This window comes from Doryrhamphus excisus, chromosome 19 (genome assembly GCF_030265055.1).
Source record: "Doryrhamphus excisus isolate RoL2022-K1 chromosome 19, RoL_Dexc_1.0, whole genome shotgun sequence".
NCBI lineage: Eukaryota > Metazoa > Chordata > Actinopteri > Syngnathiformes > Syngnathidae > Doryrhamphus > Doryrhamphus excisus.
In genome coordinates, this window is record NC_080484.1 from 223,035 (window position 1) to 243,312 (window position 20,278).

The window sequence follows — 20,278 nt, forward strand, 5'->3', positions numbered from 1 at the left end:
AAATACATCAAAATGTTAGAAAATAATAGGTCAATTTTGTAAAAATGAAAAAAAAATAATAATAAAAATAAAAAGAAATAAATAAAAAAATGAAAACAATATTCCATGAAATGAAAATGTAAATAAAAAGGATATTGACGTTTTATTGTCACTTTGATTGAAAGTTGGTTTTATTTGATTCTAAATTTGAATGAAAAATGAACGAATGACCTCTAAAATGTCGAAATGAACTTGGAATTCTCACCCTCGCCAGGGCTTCCTCGATGGAGATCATGTTGTCCTTCACCATCATCATCAGCTGGATTCGCTCTTCATCGCCCATGGTGATCCGGCTGGCCACAAAGCCGACGTCATCGCCTGTCGGGTAGAAAGCGGTAGAAAGCGGTAGAAAGCGGTAGAAAGGATGGAGATGCTCATGTTCATGTCGGGAGTGGGACTCGTTCATACCCTTTGACGTGTGTCGCACGGCTCCTTTCTGGGACTTCCGGAAGGTCTGCCATAAAGACTTGCTCTTCCTCTTGTTGTCCCATTTTCCTTCAAAAACACCATTTTTTAAACAAAACTAACGACTCAAAGACAGAAGCGGAGGCAAACTTACCCCCCGAGCCATCATCAGAGCTTGACTTGAGCATGGGAAACCTAAAAAAAAAAAAAAAAAAAAAAAGGTCACATAAATGTAAACATCGTCCTCATTGGCCAATTCCCAGCCAACAGCATCATCATTAGTAGTCTTCATCTGGCCTCCTTTCCACGCCATCAGACGCCACATGAGACATAAAAGGCCTCGTGACACCAGTCAGGCAAACTCAACTTGTCAATAAAGTCGGATTAAAAAAAAAAAAAAAAAAGTCTTCTCCCTGTTGATGGAGAGGTCAGCGTCCGCAGTCACGCCAGGAACAATGGAGTCCTTTTTCAGTTTGGAGTGGAGGTTTTGCCGCGGCAACAGTTCTCAGTGTGCTCGCCGCATTCCCTGCTTATCCCAACCCCCCCCCCCCCCCACAAACCTCCTCCACCCCCACCCCGACTAACCGCTCTGGAATGTGTAAAAACTGTAAATGAAAGACAAAGAAATGACTGATTTCATCTGACGGGCATCACTCGCCAACTTCCTCACGGCTGCAATATGCAAAGCAGCCACCAGGGGGCAGTGACTTCTCCGGGCTTGGTGCTGGCCTCCAACACTGTGTACCGGATATACGGTACTTTCTTTTACAGTCTCAACCCAGGACTTTGTGCTCTCAATATTTCACTTTCCCCCCATAATTAATATTTTTAACTTTTCTTCTTTAATATTTCCAATCTATGCCACTAAAATGATGTTATTTTTCCTCATAGTACAAGTTTATTCTCATAAAATAGTGACATTTTTCTCTTCATACTTTGGCTTTATTCTTTACATTTCTGCTACTATTCACCCCCCCCCCCCCCCATAATGATTTTGGTTTATTTGTTTCTCATAATATTAGATTAAAAACAACGGCGATTTTTTTTCTCTCATTTTCAACTTTATACGACTAAAACGACATCATTGTTATTACAAGTTTATTCTCTTTAAACTGAACTAAACTTCCAGATTACAACTTATTTATCCGAATATTTTGACTTTATTCTGGTATTTTTAAAAATGATTTTAAATTAAAATATATATTTCGAATGCATCACAGACAAAATTTAATTAGTATTTTTTTTTTTTTAAACAGCCCTGTGCTGAACGATACTTTTTAGAGTAGTCTGTGTACAGCTTGGAGAGCAGTATAGATGTAGTATCCCCACAAAATGAGTCAATAGCTGGCCTCCGCCCAGGTTCCGGCAGCACTCGTGCAGCCCTCGAAGTATATCAAGGCTGACTTTCTATTACTGCCCCCCCCCCCCCCAGTCACAAGGTTTATAGCTCCAATCGCTCCCAATGAGTCACCAACACAATCCTAAAAAAGAAACAATGGGAGGAAAGATGAAGGGATGTTTACGGTTGGGGGGGGGGGGGGGGGGGGTCGAAGGAGAGGCATCGGGAAGTGGAGGAAACACGAGCGTATACACCGATGACACAAGCAAGAGTAACATAGCAGTTCAATGTTTTGGTAGTCAGAGCATAGAAAACCTGTTTACCACCTTCTGAATACGCCTTTGAACATGACTAGAGAGCTCGAGGCACACATAACACCCCTATAGTCACCTTTACACTCCTATTACCCAATATAGTACACATAATAAGACATAGAAAACCTGTTTACCACCTTCTGAATACGCCTTTGAACATGACTAGAGAGCTCGAGGCATGACATAACACCCCTATAGTCACCTTTACACTCCTATTACACAATATACTACACATAAGACATAGAAAACCTGTTTAGCACCTTCTGAATACGCCTTTTAACATGATTAGAGACCTCTCGGCATGACGTAACACCCCTATAGTCACCTTTACACTCCTATTACCCAATATACTACACATAAGACATAGAAAACCTGTTTAGCACCTTTTGAATACGCCTTTTAACATGATTAGAGACCTCTAGGTATGACGTAACACCCCTATAGTCACCTTTACACTCTTATTACCCAATATACTACACATAAAAAGACATAGAAAACCTGTTTAGCACCTTCTGAATACGCCTTTGAACATGACTAGAGACCTCTCGGCATGACGTAACACCCCTATAGTCACCTTTACACTCCTATTACCCAATATACTACACATAATAAGACATAGAAAACCTGTTTAGCACCTTCTGAATACGCCTTTTAACATGATTAGAGACCTCTAGGCATGACATAACACCCCTATAGTCACCTTTACACGCCTATTACCCAATATACTACACATAATAAGACATAGAAAACCTGTTTAGCTCCTTCTGAATACGCCTTTTAACATGATTAGAGACCTCTCGGCATGACGTAACACCCCTATAGTCACCTTTACACTCCTATTACCCAATATACTACACATAATAAGACATAGAAAACCTGTTTAGCACCTTCTGAATACGCCTTTTAACATGATTAGAGACCTCTAGGCATGACGTAACACCCCTATAGTCACCTTTACATGCCTATTACCCAGTAGAGTAGACATAATAACACATTAGGCAGATTTTCATAAGAATATTTTATAAGAATATACTCGTTAGTAGCATCAAGTTGAAATATTCAATACATTTTTTTAAGTCATAATGTGAAAATGTAAAAAACATCTCCAATATTACCAGCATAAGTCAAAGTATAAAAAACATAACATGTAAAAAAAACTACAAACAAGAAAAGAATAAAGTCACCATTGTATGAGAATAAACTTATAATATTTAAAAAATATATTTTAGCAGCTTTAGAAAAAAAGTGAATTTATTTATCATGAGAATTATGATATTTTATTTATTATGAGAAACAAACAAAATGAGGTTGGGGAAAAGTTTGAATATTATGGAAATAAAGTCAAAATCAAAAATAACGTCTTAGCATATGTATATTGTTTGTTTACAAAATATTATGGCTCGTATCTCAGCAATGTAACACTACTGCCACCTAGTGACCAGTGTAGAGTATTACATAATACATCTTTGAATGCATTTCTCAATGCCTTAACTAAGGTTATGCTTGAAGGTTTCTAACCACAAACGGCATCATTTCATTATTTCTTTCTTTCTTTCGAGAATTAAGCCAAAAAATTCCCAACGACAAAATGGCGACAGACGACTGTACTTAAAAAGCCATGAGTGGAATAATAAAGTTCCTTACTTCCTCTCCGCCTCTGGAGTCGACGTGGTGCTACAGAGTCCAAGAGATTCCTTGAAATATGGAAGGAAAAAAGGTGATAATATTTTAAAGGAGGGGGGGGGGGTTCCCATCATTCATAATCCTTATGTGAAACATGAACACATATTTCTTTCCCTTCTCTGTGTATTCTAATGCGAGAAAACAAGTTAATATGAGCTAGCTAACAACGCACATCATGGAAAACCTATTTGGATGCTAAAGCCCTCACAAAAAACAGCACCAGTGTTCCGTTTACATAAGTGACCTGTATGTAGCTCAGGGCTTGTGCTGGAAGACACAGCCATCCCAAGGAGAAATAACATTTTAGGTGTTGTCGTCGCTGCTGTTGTTGTTGTTGTTGTTGTTGATGATGGAGCTAGCATAAGTTTGTGTATCAATGTGCCTCGGAAAGATGTTTGACTAGTGTTTTAAATCATAAAAAAATACTGTAATTATGACATGCTAGCTAGCTTATATTAGCTCATTTCTGGTGTTATAATGTACAGAAAAGGGAAAGAAATATGTATTCATGTTTCACATGAGAAGGGAATGATGGGCAGAATTTCCCCAAAAAGGCACTTCCCCTTTAAGTTGGACTTAAAAAAAAAAATTAGGTTGTCCCTAAAATAAAGTCCCAATATTATGGGAAAAAAATCATAACATTATGAGAGAAATTTACAAAAAGAATGTCGAAATAGTTGGGGAAAAACAGCAGAAATGGGAAAAACTGCTGTCATTTTATAAGAATTGAGTCAAAATAGGAAAAGAAAAAAGTGGAAAAGTTGCAATTTTTTTTTAACAAACTTGAAGAAAATAAACTTGTAGAAAAATAAGGTCATTAGACAAGGTCAATAGGTCATTTGAATTGTTTTTTTTTTTTTTTTTTTAAAGTTCTTAAAAGTGTTTGTCATTTTTGGATCCACTCACCTGGACCTCAGAGCGTAGCTGCACCGATGTGGCGGCCATGTCAAGCTGAGTGGGGGGGGGGGGTTATGACATCATTACGCCATTACGCCATCAGGACATAAAAAACTCAGCTGACTGAATGAAAGACACTTTCAAGTTTTACGATGATTAAATATCAAAAACAATATTCATGGATGGGTAACAGATCATTCTTGGAAAATGAGGTTGGGGAAAAGTTTGAATATTATGGAAATAAAGTCAAAATCTATAACGTCTTAGCATAAAAAAATAAAATAAAATAAATAAAACAATTAAATAAAATAAAACTAAAAAAACGAAATAAAACTAAAAAAAGTCAAATGACACCACTAAGCATTTAATGACGTCTAAAAGATGCAACGTCATTGTCCGGCATCATTAACTGGTCTAAAAACAGGTCTAAAAAGGAGTCAGCCAATGTGTCATAAAACGAAATAAAACTAAAAAAAAGCATTTAATGACATCTATAAAATTCAACTTCAGTGTCCTGTATCGTGCCTTTTGATATCCATAACTTTCATACAAGTGTAAAAAGAAGTGGACAACAAAATAGAACTTGAAAAAAGTAAAAGTACACTTTGAAGCCTTCGTGAAGGCAACTAGAATCAAATGATGTTCTTAACTGTCATGGAGGTGTAAAAAGTCTTTACCGCTTATAGTAATACTAAATCAAACTTAAAGAAAGTAAAAGTACTCTATTAGGCCTTTTAAAGATGTCATGTATTTTTTTTTTTTTAATAAAAAAATGATATTGGGTGTCCTGCATTTTTCGGTGCTTTTATTTGCATTCTTAAAAATAAATAAAACTAAATAAAACAAAAGGCACGTGAAGGACGCACAGTGAAGGACGCACAGTGAAGGACGCACAGTGAAGGACGCACAGTGAAGGATGCACACTGCACAGTGAAGGACGCACAGTGAAGGACGCACAGTGAAGGATGCACACTGCACAGACAGTGGAGGATGCACAGTGAAGGACGCACAGTGAAGGACGCACACTGCACAGTGAAGGACGCACAGTGAAGGACGCACAGTGAAGGACGCACAGTGAAGGACGCACACTGCACAGTGAAGGACGCACAGTGAAGGATGCACAGTGAAGGATGCACACTGCACAGACAGTGAAGGATGCACAGTGAAGGACGCACACTGCACAGTGAAGGACGCACAGTGAAGGACGCACAGTGAAGGATGCACACTGCACAGACAGTGAAGGATGCACAGTGAAGGACGCACAGTGAAGGACGCACAGTGAAGGATGCACAGTGAAGGATGCACACTGCACAGACAGTGAAGGACGCACAGTGAAGGACGCACAGTGAAGGACGCACACTGCACAGTGAAGGACGCACACTGCACAGTGAAGGACGCACAGTGAAGGATGCACAGTGAAGGATGCACACTGCACAGTGAAGGACGCACAGTGAAGGACGCACAGTGAAGGATGCACAGTGAAGGATGCACACTGCACAGACAGTGAAGGATGCACAGTGAAGGACGCACACTGCACAGTGAAGGACGCACAGTGAAGGACGCACAGTGAAGGATGCACAGTGAAGGATGCACACTGCACAGACAGTGAAGGATGCACAGTGAAGGACGCACAGTGAAGGACGCACAGTGAAGGATGCACAGTGAAGGATGCACACTGCACAGACAGTGAAGGATGCACAGTGAAGGACGCACACTGCACAGACAGTGAAGGACGCACAGTGAAGGACGCACAGTGAAGGACGCACACTGCACAGTGAAGGACGCACACTGCACAGTGAAGGACGCACAGTGAAGGACGCACACTGCACAGACAGTGAAGGACGCACAGTGAAGGACGCACACTGCACAGACAGTGAAGGACGCACAGTGAAGGACGCACAGTGAAGGACGCACACTGCACAGTGAAGGACGCACACTGCACAGTGAAGGACGCACAGTGAAGGATGCACAGTGAAGGACGCACACTGCACAGACAGTGAAGGATGCACAGTGAAGGATGCACAGTGAAGGACGCACAGTGAAGGACGCACAGTGAAGGACGCACAGTGAAGGATGCACACTGCACAGTGAAGGATGCACACTGCACAGTGAAGGACGCACAGTGAAGGACGCACAGTGAAGGACGCACAGTGAAGGACGCACAGTGAAGGACGCACAGTGAAGGACGCACAGTGAAGGAGGCACAGTGAAGGACGCACAGTGAAGGACGCACAGTGAAGGTATCACAGTGAAGGAACTTACCATCCGGCCAACCTCCTGCCCTACTCGCCGTCTACGCAGCTCTTCCATCCTTTCACACACGTCGGCGAGGGAGGTGGTGTAGTAGAGAGAATACTCCTGGGCCAGCTCATCAAGGTTCCCCACGGAGCCATCCTGGGAGACAAAGTAAAGCCTCTGACTCACACGGAGAGGAAGATAGAGGAAGATAGAGGAAGATAGAGGAAGATAGAGGAAGATAGAGGAAGATAGAGGAAGCTAGAGGAAGATAGAGGAAGATAGAGGAAGCTAGAGGAAGCTAGAGGAAGCTAGAGGAAGCTAGAGGAAGATAGAGGAAAATAGAGGAAGCTAGCGTAGCTACACACTGCAAACAATCACAAACCATCACAAGCTATTGTTGCATTGTTGGAGGAGAGTCACACACAGCCAGGAAACGCAGAGATAAAGTGGGGGGGGGGGGGGGGGGCATGGGGGGGGGGGTCTAGTGAAGGCGTGTGAAAACGACCTCCTCCTCCTTAGACCTGACCACCTGACTCCCTGACCCCAGGAAGCACTTTGTGACGCTGCATTGACGTCAGCTGCAACAGCTGTAAGTTGCATTTCAATGAGAAAAGATGCAGACCTGTAACATTATGATATATATATATATATATATATGAATATTATGAGGAAAAATACGCTCAATTTTGGCAGACTCCCTGACCCCAGGAAGCACTTTGTGACGCTGCGTTGACGTCAGCTGCAACAGCTGTAAGTTGCATTCCAATGAGAAAAGATGCAGAACTGTAATATTATGATATAATATTATGATATAATATTATGATATAATATTATGATATAATATTACGAGATAAAATACGCTCAATTTTGGCTGACTCCCTGACCCCAGGAAGCACTTTGTGATGCTGCATTGACGTCAGCTGCAACAGCTGTAAGTTGCATTCCAATGAGAAAAGATGCGGAAATGTAATATTGTAGGGAAAGCAGTGTTTTGTCACCTGAGATGCAGTTTTTTCTTGAAGTATAAAGTACATGGTACAAAGTACATACAGTGCATCCGGAAAGTATTCACAGCGCTTGACTTTTTCCACATTTTGTCATGTTACAGCCTCATTCCAAATTGTATTAATTTAATCTCTTACCTCAAAATTCTACACAAAATACTCCATTATGACAATGTGAAAAAGTTTTTTTTTGGACTTTTTTTGAATTTATTAAAAATAGAAAACTAAGAAATCACATTTACATAAGTATTCACAGCCTTTGCCATGAATTTTTTTGTTTTCTATTTTTAATAAATTGAAAACATGTCAAAAAAACCTTTTTTCACATTGTCATAATGGAGTATTTTGTGTAGAATTTTGAGGTAAGAGATTAAATTAATACAATTTGGAATGAGGCTGTAACATGACAAAATGTAGAAAAATACTTTCCGGATGCACTGTACTTCTTAGCATATGATGATGACAACATGTGTTGCATCCTTGTCCTTCCTTGGCGGAGGTAACAGTAGGAGATGTCGGTGGCGAGCCTCATCCACCCGGCACGTCTGTGTGGCGTCTTGTCATCGTCTTCTCATCGTCTTGTCATCGTCATCAGGCAGAGGAGGCCGCCCTAGCGTGCCGTCTTGTGGCGTGCGAGACTTTGCGGCTGGACTGTCCGGAAAACAGGGCCATTCATTTGCCGAATGACATGCCCTCGGCTGGGGGGGGGGGCGAGGAAAATATGCTGGTGTTTTCATACACCATCCATAAACAGCCCATCGTGACACGGCCACATGACGGCGGCGTATTAGACACAGAGAATACTAATAAAAGTACAGAGTACTCCGCCCTGACCTACATAAATCTTCCGATAAATGTCGGCCTTTTTAACGAGGAAAAGAGAAAAGCAAAACGTGGGGCCTGCCTGCAAATGAATGCTGTGGTAGCCACAGCCCCCCCCCACAGACACCCACCACAGACCGGGCTTGAAAAGGAGGAACGCGCCGAGTGTCACGTTTCTCGGGCGGAGAGCGTCACACGGTGGCACAAAAGATTTCACGTGGTCCCCTCAACCCCCCCACCCCAGAGGGAGTGTTTTTTACGTTTTTTTACAGCCCCTCTGTCATTTAAGCCAATGGAGACCAACAAAGCAACATGTATTTGTAAATATACGGTATATGTCAAATAAAAGTAAAACAATGAAAAGTATGCTACTTGGTCCTTGTGGTGCGTGAAGGTCAGTAGGTGACCTTGATGTTCTTAACGGTCTTACGGGTGGAAAAAGAAACACACCGCTTCAAAAACTAAATACAACTTCAAAAAAGTAAAAGTAAAAGTACACCACTCAGCCTTTGATGACACCTTAAGGATGCTTAGTGAAGGCCACTTTGGAATCAGACCTCGTACGTTATGACATTTTTAACTCTTACATCATAGTAAAACTAAATAAAACTAAAAGTAAAAGTACACTAGTCACCTAAAAGTACACTATGACACCTTTAGGATGCTTAGTGAAGGCCACTTTGGCATCGGACCTCGTACGTTATGACATTTTTAACTCTTACATCATAGTAAAACTAAATAAAACTAAAAGTAAAAGTACACTAGTCAGCCTTTGATGTCACCTTTAGGATGCTTAGTGAAGGCTGCTTTGGCATTGGATCTCGTACGTTATGACATTTTTAACTCTTACATCATAGTAAAACTAAATAAAACTAAAAGTAAAAGTACACTAGTCACCTAGAAGTACACTATGTCACCTTTAGGATGCTTAGTGAAGGCCACTTTGGCATCAGACCTCGTACGTTATGACATTTTTAACTCTTACATCATAGTAAAACTAAATAAAACTAAAAGTAAAAGTACACTAGTCAGCCTTTGATGTCACCTTTAGGATGCTTAGTGAAGGCCGCTTTGGCATCAGACCTCGTACGTTATGACATTTTTAACTCTTACATCATAGTAAAACTAAATAAAAGTAAAAGTACACTAGTCACCTAAAAGTACACTATGACACCTTTAGGATGCTTAGTGAAGGCCACTTTGGCATCAGACCTCGTACGTTATGACATTTTTAATCACATTTTTAATCATCATCATAGTAAAACTAAATAAAACTAAGAAAAAGCAAAAATACACGACTCGGCCTTTGGGACGCTCGCTGAAACGGACTTTGGTGGGATAGTACATTTGTACATGCGTCACGGCCAGTTATGCAAATTAGGCAGGCAGCTAGCAGTCCTGTTAGCAGCATTGCTAATGGTACGATCCATTCGTACGGTATTGATTAGTTGGCTTACTGCAAACTACTAAAGCGGAAACACGATGTACTGTAATATGAAATGAATGGAATGTAAATAACTAACAATAAAAATAACTGATGGATGAACACAAACGGCAAACATGATGAACAACAACGTGTGTCCATTCATTCAACTTTTCATTTGAATCCCAGTGTGAAAAGTTGGAGTCCAACTTTAACAACGTGCGTCCATTCATTCAACTTTTGATGTGAAAAGTTGGAGTCCAACTTTAAACGTGGAGATGTTCAAGCGCAGTCCTGAGAACATCAGCCGCTTGGACCTCTGCGTCGCATTCCAGCACAAACGCACACAAAAATACACTCACCACAAACAGGCATCCACCCGCCACTCGCCGCCCCTCGCCGCTCTCGACTCGCCGGCCGCTCCGCACCGGAGTCCGCAGCCTAGCAGCTGCTTTGCGTGGAGCACAAAGCCTCCTGAGGTGAAAGGGGAGGGCTCAGCGTGTCGGCGTGTGTGCTGGAGGCACATTGGACGCTGGGTGGGGCTCTCCAGCTGCCGGGAGAGATGTTGAAATAACCCACTGCTCCACCGCGCAATGTTTATGTATGTCTGCATCACAGATCAAGTCAGGACTCCCTCTGCTGTTGTAAAAAAAAAAAAAAAACACTCTCCCTCGGACGTGGACGTGGAAAACTAGCCAGACAGGAAGCAGAAGTCAAGTAAAAGACGCTGGCCCCTGTGGGTTGTGCTTAAAATGCATTCTGCAGTTCGATGCCAACATAATAATTACATTTCATAGAGAAACATGCAGACATGAGAAGTGGGTGGAGCTTATTAGCACCGTACATCCTGGCGACACTGAATTTAATCATGTTGCTAACATTCTTTATGAAAGCGCAACTTTCTTTGGCCCCGTGGCGGGTTATTAAGCAGTTGCACACAATTAACTCTTTCAATGTCAATATTTGATAACCTCAACATATTTATACGTTTTTTGCGCAAGAGCCAATAAGATGTGATGACGCAACTGCAGAATAATGCTAGGAGTCCACTGGGCCGGCGCCAGTTGGTGCCAGTTGGTGCCAGTTGGTGCCAGATTAATGTTCGCTCGGCGTGTTGCCATGTTGTCGTTATTCGGCCGGCGCCACAGCGAGCCACTACGCGGCAATCGCATAATCTGTGGCGTGAACTGGCTCCGGCCCAGTGGACTCCCAGCATCACTGGCGCAACTTCCCAGTGGATTCCTGGAGATAGTCCGTTCCAGGGTCAAACTGTCACCATCTGAACTGTAAAGGTGATGTTTGAATTGATCAAACATTGTTTCAGGGTGCTGGCTGAACTCCCAATTTCTTCATATTTTCATTTATGAAATATAAGTATTATGAAGAAAAATAAATATTGAAGCAAAATTATATATTATTTAAGTATAATAATTATACAAATATAATAATAATAATATATATATATGAATATATTTTGTGTAGTATGATGAGAAACAAACAAAACAACAAATAAAGTGGACATTTTGGAAAATTAGGTTGTGGAAAAAGTTAGAATTTTATGGGCATTCATTCCAAATATTATGGAAATAAAGTCCTGATTACCAGCAAAAAAAGTAAAAAAAATGTACAATTAATTTCAAAATGTTTTAAAGTTATAATATTATGAGGAAAATTTATTTACAGAAATAGTTCTTAAATTATGGGAATACAAATAAGTTTTTGTCTAGAACAGTTTGGACACCCCTGACTCTGACAAACCCCCGTGGGGGCGCCCTCCTTTTTTGCCCCCCATGACTTGGCCAAATGATGCAATAGCGGCAGACCATCTATGGTGAATGCAAAGTTTTTGTTGTCCACCTGGAAAAACTAGGACTGCGTTGAAGCACGAGCTAACCCTCCTTGGGGTACTTGGACATTTCAACGTATGACAGAATGAATGGAGGCCCTACCCTCAATAAAAGGGTGCATTCTCTCCAATAAAACACCAATTGCTGTACCAAGTAACAGATGTAAAACACTAGTCTCCCAGCAGGGGGCAGCAAATAGCATCTTCTGGCTCTTAGACGGCCACACGGCCTACCAGGTCTTCATCCTAGCAACCAACGGACTCTGGGACTCAAAGACCTGCTTCCAGATCCCGCAGGAGTGACCTGGATTGGCGTGGCTGAGATTAAGTGAGGGCGGGGCCAACAATAGCCGTGTCACATATGTGGCAGGAGGCTGCAGATTATGTCCATCTGCAGACGGACGGGGTCGAGATGGGGGGGGGGGGGGGGGGGGCACAGGGCGGCAAAAGGCCTGGCGCACTTCCTGCCAGAAAGGGCGTGATCCCATCTGGTTAGTCCTCACCCCCCCCCCCGCCCGTCGCTCCTCTCATATCGCTGTCACGTCCCTGCCTGAGCACTCATCTGAGATTTCATCCCTGCGGAGTCGAACCTGCGCTCACGATATCAACGAGGGGCCGGTCATGTGAGCGGGAATCGTATCGCACGGAAAATGTCGCCGTGCACTCAACTGACATGGGCCATGGAAAAAAGGACCCTAGACCAGGGGTGTCGCCATTTGTGGCAAGTGGCTCTCACTGTGGTTTGCTGGAGTCCCAAAGCATTAGAAATGTCTTTCTGACCTTTTCCACACGGAGATCTCAATTCATCTCAGTTACGCTTTAACATTTTTGCTGGAGCCTATCCCAGCTGTCTTGGGGCGAGAGGCGGGGTACACCCTGGACTGGTGGCCAGCCAATCCCAGGGCACATATAGACAAACAACCATTCACACTCACATTCATACCTATGGACAATTTGGAGTGGCTAATTAACCTAGCATGTTTTTGGAGTACACAGAGAAAACCCACGCATGTACGGGGAGAACATGCAGCGATGGCCGAGGGTGGAATTGAACTCAGGTCTCTTAGCTGTGAGGTCTGCACGCTAACCACTCCACCACCGTGCAAAGTGGAAAAAGCATCCCAGGTGACAGGAAAGAGAAAAAGTCGTTAGTGTCCCGTTGGCGGCGCCCTGGTGAGAAGCAGCGACGGTGGCGGTGCGGGAAAGCGTCCGGGGGGGGGGGGGGGGGGGGGGGGGGGGGTGATTAAACGGGTTAGTGTGAGCGACACTCCTAAGAAGATTAGGAGGGCAGACAGGAGGCACAGACCCAAACCTTTTGTCTCAGCATGAAACCTCCTGATTGGTTGCCTTGAAACAAAAGCGTTTGGGCGATGAGCCCCCCCCACCCCACCCCACCAGCGGCAGAAGCATCTGGATTGTCCCGGGGTCCTTGAAGCGTACCTAATGCAGCCGTGCACACCACACAGAAATTGGAGCGTCCTGGGTATTAAAGCTCCTCTGAATGCTGACTTGATGCAGGGGGGCCGGGGGGGGGGGGGGGGGGGGGGTCGGGGGGGTCTTCCCATCCCATGGAGCATTATGCATTCAGAGAAGCACAGAAAAAAAGGATGGATAATTTCCAGTGTGTCAATAATGTACGATGCCCCCCCCCCCCACTCATCGTCACCAGGAACACAGCCCGCCCCCCCCATGGGTCAAGGGCAGCCGCCAGTCATGAACATGAGATCATGGACCCCGAGGAGGCGGTAGGTCAGCATGTGGAAGAAAGGCAGTCAACTGGTGGGATAGGGTGGGAAAAGACCATGCAGTTGTTTTTTTAGGCTCCAGGATACCCCCCCCCCCCCCCACGCCCCCCCCGGCATAAAAAATGGATGGATGGAAACGCTTGACAAAGACAAATCTCCCCTCAGACTGAAGTATTTGGCTGTGTTCGATACCTTATCGCATACTCACCTACTACTCATACGAGATTAAAAATTAAAAATACAACTTAATATATATTAGGAAAGCAGGAAGTGAACAAATGTAAGAGTTTGTGACATTTGGACTATATTCTCATAACTGACAACCTCATTTTCCCCAAAAATTACAACTTATTACCAAATAAAAATTAAAAAAACACTTAACTGTATTAGGAAAGCAGGAAGTGAACAAATGTAAGAGTTAGTGATTGTAAAAGTACCAGATGGAGGGGTAGGATTTAATAAGCTTTGCTTCTTCCTACTCCTTTTGGACATGTGGAACTGGGAACTGATTATGGGATGCACTCAATTGGAATCTGATGCATGTTCAAATGAAATAAACCATTAGCATTAGCATTACCATGAGCATTACCATTACCATTACCATTACCATTAGCATTACCATTAGCATTACCATTACCATGAGCATTACCATGAGCATTACCATGAGCATTAGCATGAGCATTAGCATGAGCATTAGCATTACCATTAGCATTAGCATTACCATTAGCATTACCATTAGCATTACCATTAGCATTACCATTAGCATTACCATTAGCATTACCATTAGCATTACCATTAGCATTACCATTAGCATTAGCATTAGCATTAGCATTACCATTACCATTAGCATTAGCATTACCATTAGCATTGTTGTTTTCCAAGTAAAGTCATATGACAGCTGAAACATTTAGTCATGTGACATTTCAAGAGATTTCCTGAAGCCACAAGTGGAAATCTTCAAGATTCTTTTATTTCTTGTCCCTCAAATGTCATCTGGTCAGCTCTCTGCCAGGGACGTTCCCTTCGGGTAGATCCCTACCCCGGAAAGCCCAGCGCCAACGCCGCTGTGATGGACTTTGTCAGCGGACCAGACAGCAGCAGGCCCCGTCCTGACGACGACAACCTTTCACGGTCCAGCTCCGTGAGCATCGCCGCCGCCCCGTCCAGAGCGTCACGGCGAGGCCCGCTAATGGATGCTAACCGCAGCTAGCCGAGCGTACGCTGACATCATAAGAATTGCATGAGGGAAGCGCTTAAGCGAGACCTTAAGAGGACTCGCTTGCTCTGGTTGACATCTCAGAGATGACTGGATTCCACGACACGGGAAATGAAGACACACGGAAACAACAAAATCATAGTCAATAAAAGGCAATCATATTATAGTAAGACGTATTATTATAAGACGTGCGCTCGGAAAGCTGACGGAATATTTAGAGAATGCGGCCCAGAGACCTTTTGGCTTTTTTTAATTAAAAAAACAAAAAAAACTCCATAAATAAAATGAACGACAGTCAAAATGAAGTTTTAATTGAATAAAAAGTAATTTGACATCAATAAAGTCGTAATATTATGAGGAAATGTTTTTTTATTTTAGTTCAGATATTCAAGAAACTTACGATGTCAGCCTATCATCCATCCCCGTTACTTGATTGACATACAGGACAACCAATCAGATGACAACTGAATTTTGACCTTTAGGTCACCGCTCATGCGTAAACAACGATGCAAAGTGCTAAGCTAGTCGGCGAATTGCGAGATTTTAAGCCCTCGCTAAAGTTTATGGTCACTAAAATGAGTGAAGGAGCTGGACCAAGTAAAAAGGCAAAAACTGGACCAAGTAAAAAGGCAAAAAACATATGACTTCCATACGGATATGGAATATTATACGGATATTATTATACGGATATTATCCATGACTGATAAACATTTGGAAGTGTGCTTGAGGCTGGCTATCAGCAGCTACTGTCCGGACTATGCATCCCTGGCTGGTTCAATTCAGTGCAAGTCATCAAAGTAAACTCAGGTAATTACAAAAAATGTTAATAGTTAATTATGTGTGTTTTGCAATATTGGCTCATTTGGTTATGTAAGGTACATCAACATACATTGTACGTACAAATAATCCTCAATACATTTGAAAATAAATAGATGTTTTGCATTTTTGTAGTGGGTAGATCATTTTGACTCGCTCATTTTAAAAGTAGCTCGCATGCTGAAAAAGTGTGAGCACCCCTGGTGTAGTACATACGTACGTACTATGTACAGTACACGTGACGCTTTACAAACTATCATAGTATACATAGTACGTATGTACAGTACACGTGACGCTTTACAAACTATCAGAGTGTCAAAATGGCATCCCTTCATTTTACCCGTCCATTGCTTCCAAAAGATTCTTTTTAATAAGAAAAATCGGGGGTAGTTCAACATCGTGGAACAAACTAAACCGTCTTCAACGTTGGACGTTCCTCAAGTTCCCGTGACGTCCGTAAGACTGCAGCACCAAAGAGCCTCAATCGGGAAAGCGAGACCGCACATTCATAGAAAAACATGAGAATAAATAAATACGCCAGCAGGCAAACACGAGTCCATGGAGCAGAAAAAGGCTGAGCTCATGTGATCTTTTGGTGCAGATGCCTTTCAGGAACCCCAAACATAAATGGGAGCCATTCGGTTCTCAGACCTGCGGGGCGTACAATTCGCCTCTTTTCCCAAAAACCTTCAGACGGAGCTCAGCCATCTGCACCGGCTCGGAGATTAACGTGATTATGAAATTTGGTTAATTAGGGCGGCGACGGGACGGCTGTTCCACTGGAAAGGACGTCCAGACCAGGAGCACTAAGGTGGCAACAATCTGGCGTCTCTCTCTCACTTGTTTGATTGACATTTCACTGAAGTTGCGTCTTTTCATGTCGAAAAAAAAGAAAAAGACAGGCTTCGCTACGAATCTTCAAATAAAGCTCTAGCAGCTATCAGTCGCTCGGCAACAGACTGATAGTTTCTGGAAGTTTCATCCTGTTGGTTTTCCTCCGCCAAGAGGCTAAGCTAGCATGATGCTGCCATTCATGTTAGCGATATTCAAAAAAATGAATAAACGTTTTTTTCAAAGTTGTGATATAATCAAAACTAAAGCTAACTAAATACATTTGCAATTGCTGGAAACTTTTATTATGCAAAATTGATATTATTTAAAAAATTATATATAAAAATGTGATATAGGAATTAATTCATAACTTACGAGAAGGAATAAAGAAGAAATATTTACACTGATTATTAAGATTAAATTGAAAAAAACAAAAGCAAAAATGGAAAAAATTGCCAAATTGATATATATTATTAAAAAAATTATATATAAAATGTGATATTATAGGAATTAAGTAATAACATACAAGAAGGATTAAAGAAGAAATATTTAAAAAAACAAAAGCAAAAATGGAAAAAAATGCAAAATTGATATATATTATTAAAAAAATTATATATAAAAATGTGATATTATAGGAATTAAGTCATAACATATGAGAAGGCATAAAGAAGAAATATTTACACTGATTATTAAGATTAAAATAAAAAAAAAACAAAAGCAAAAATGGAAAAAAAAAATGCCAAATTGATTCTAATTGGCTTTACACCAATATGACAAAGCTGAGATGGCGTTTTTTTTTTAAATATAATAGACCACTTCTTTTTTTTCCTGAGGTCACGACTGTTTAGTGTTTGGGAGACCTTCATCATTGTCATCTTCATCGTTGGCAAATCCTCACAAAGACCAACAAAAAGGATTTCAGAGCGAAGCAGAACCAATCCCTCCACTAAGCTCCTGTCAACACACGCATATGTCCATATGTCCATAGTATGTCCATACGTTCACATGTCCACATGTCCACATGTCCATATGTCCATATGAAGTATGCTTAAACCACACGGGAGATTTACTTGGTGACTTTTAAAGTGACATGTCGGTCCTTATTCAGCTACACAAAAAATAAACATGAACACAAAAGGTGTCCAGTGTTTATGGAACATAAACACTTTTTTCATTTATAAGTCGCTCTGGAGTATAAGTGGCAGGAACAGCCAACCTAGGAAAAAAAGTGCCACTTATAGTCTGGGAAATACGGTATATTAGTAGTTAAGGTTAACAGTGGTCACATTATTTCTATTGTGGTTTCTTTCTGCCCCCCCACTGGGATGAGATGAGTTGACAAATGACTAATAAAAAGCAAAGAGTAACATTTTTGGAAAGAGTTTTCAATTGGAGGAAAGCTGCCAAAAGCAACCTTTCACTACCAAACGTCTTCATTTAAGGATTCTTGCTGTCTGACTGACACAAAAGTCCTGGTCCTGGCAGCGGAACGGGGTCTGAATGGCCTTCAGGAAAATCCTGCCATTCAGTTTTGCTGTAGCGGCCACAAAGGCGACCACAGCTGCCAACGATCAGGCTTCATCAGGCGCCATTGAGACATCAGGAACGGGATTGGAACCCCTGATGGTTTTGCTTGTCTTACGGTCTTTTGTCACAGGACCGGGGGGGGTGGTCTAGAGGGGTTTTCGTGCTTTTTGGGTCCGGGCAAAAGTTTGGGGACACCTTTTCATACTACACAATGACAAGGTGTCCTTAAACTTTTGAAATAGTAAACATTAGCAACAGATGATGCTTCTTATGCAGTACCGATCAAAAGTTTGGGGACACCTTCTCATACTACACAATGACAAGGTGTCCTTAAACTTTTGAAATAGTAAACATTAGTCACAGGTGACGCTTCTTATGCAGTACCGATCAAAAGTTTGGAGACACCTTCTCATACTACACAATGACAAGGTGTCCTTAAACTTTTGAAATAGTAAACATTAGTCACAGGTGACGCTTCTTATGCAGTACCGATCAAAAGTTTGGGGACACCTTCTCATACTACACAATGACAAGGTGTCCTTAAACTTTTGAAATAGTAAACATTAGTCACAGGTGACGCTTCTTATGCAGTACTGATCAAAAGTTTGGAGACACCTTCTTATGCTACACAATGACAAGGTGTCCCTAAACTTTTGAAATAGTAAACATTAGTCACAGGTGACGCTTCTTATGCAGTACTGATCAAAAGTTTGGAGACACCTTCTTATGCTACACAATGACAAGGTGTCCCTAAACTTTTGAAATATAAAACATTATCAGAAAGTTAGCCAGGTTAGCATGAGGAAGTTAGCCAGAGTGGAGGGATATGAAAATAAATAACAGGTATGCATACTCAATGGACTGTGGTATTAAAAAGGAGAACCTCCTACCTTGCGGGTGTACGGTGCTTCTCGGAGGTCGATTCCATCCTTTGCTAGTTTATCCCTGATGAGGACCTTCAGCTTCAGTTTGGGGTAGGTCACAAACTCGTTACAGTCCGTGAATCTCGGGTCGTGGTTTCCGGGACAGGACGGCTGGTGGGGCCCCCTCCCTCCTGACCTGAAGGTCCCGAGGAGGTCCACCCCCGTACACGGGGCCTGCGGAGGCTCCAGGGTGAAGTAGAAACCCGGCGCTTTCCTCTGGTCCGCGTCCTTCAGCTGCCCCACGGCGGACAGGAGCCGGTGTCTGTGGTACTGGACTCGGACCCCGATGGCGTCCAGGTCGGGTTCTCCGATCCGCTTGCAGACTTCTAAATCGTCATAGCCGTTGTCAAGAAACGCCTCCACGTACTGGACCAGGTGGAGCTTGGAGAGCCACTCCAGAACCATGTCTGGGCCCTGGCTCATCCTGGGATGCACCAAGTTCAGGCCCAGGCCGCCATCATCCTTTTCATCCTTGCTGGGAGGTTAGAGTCCGTCGAGTCCTGCCTAGCGTGCAAGCCCCACGTTCAAATCTCCACTTGATAAGCGGGTATTCACAGCACATGCATAAGCATAGGCACTGTACATCTGCTCGGCTTCATTCTGAGATTAAGACCAGCTACATCTAACCTTTGACCTCTGGAACCCATGCCGACCTTTAACCACTCTTGTCAACCGTGACTTTTGACATCCCGTGTGTGGAAATGTAGCATTACCTTGAAGCTAGCACGTGGTTTTTAACCTTCAGCCAAAATCAAACGGAAGTCGTTATGGTGAAATGGCACGAGACGACTACTTTAGTTCAAATCTCCGCCAGAAGACGACGCTTTTTTGGAAACCCCGGTTTAGGAACTTATCCCTCAGATGAATTTAACTGCGGACAACGCCCAAAGTTCATTTCCAACACGCTGCTTCCATCGTCTTTCCGTTTACTCGGTTTGAGTCCTTCTCTAGCACCAAACATTCAAACATTGCATGACGCCATGGCAAGCGAGTCCGGAATGGCGCTCATTTAAAAAAAACAACAACAATAAGGCGGATTTAAAACTTATCTTCAGCTCTCCGGTGAGACTCATCGTGTCTTATTTAGTCCAACTTTGCTTTGCTGCCAACACCGGCGTGTCCACCGCACTGGCGTGAAGCTGATGAAGAAGCTGATGAAGATGATGCTGGGTTGGAGCGTTTAACCCCCGCGGGATGATGGGAGTTCAGC

The 20,278-nt window shown here is 42.5% G+C and overlaps 1 protein-coding gene across 3 annotated transcripts in view; it reads right to left on the reverse strand.

Moving 5' to 3' along the window:
* The window catches only part of sash1b (SAM and SH3 domain containing 1b), a 26,911-nt gene extending 6,667 nt beyond the window's left edge, over positions 1–20,244 (reverse strand). For 2 of the 3 annotated variants that reach the window (XM_058057347.1, XM_058057348.1), the window contains exons 1-7: positions 19,036–20,244; positions 6,940–7,071; positions 4,687–4,731; positions 3,742–3,791; positions 599–639; positions 448–534; positions 245–357 (exon numbers count right to left, since the gene is read on the reverse strand). In XM_058057347.1, coding sequence (XP_057913330.1) covers positions 245–357; positions 448–534; positions 599–639; positions 3,742–3,791; positions 4,687–4,731; positions 6,940–7,071; positions 19,036–19,491 — 924 coding nt within the window. In that variant the 5' untranslated portion in view covers positions 19,492–20,244. Of the gene's footprint in view, positions 1–244; positions 358–447; positions 535–598; positions 640–3,741; positions 3,792–4,686; positions 4,732–6,939; positions 7,072–10,526; positions 10,594–19,035 lie in introns of those variants that run through there. The other variant, XM_058057349.1, reaches the window with a different exon arrangement.
* Positions 20,245–20,278: the final 34 nt, after the last annotated feature.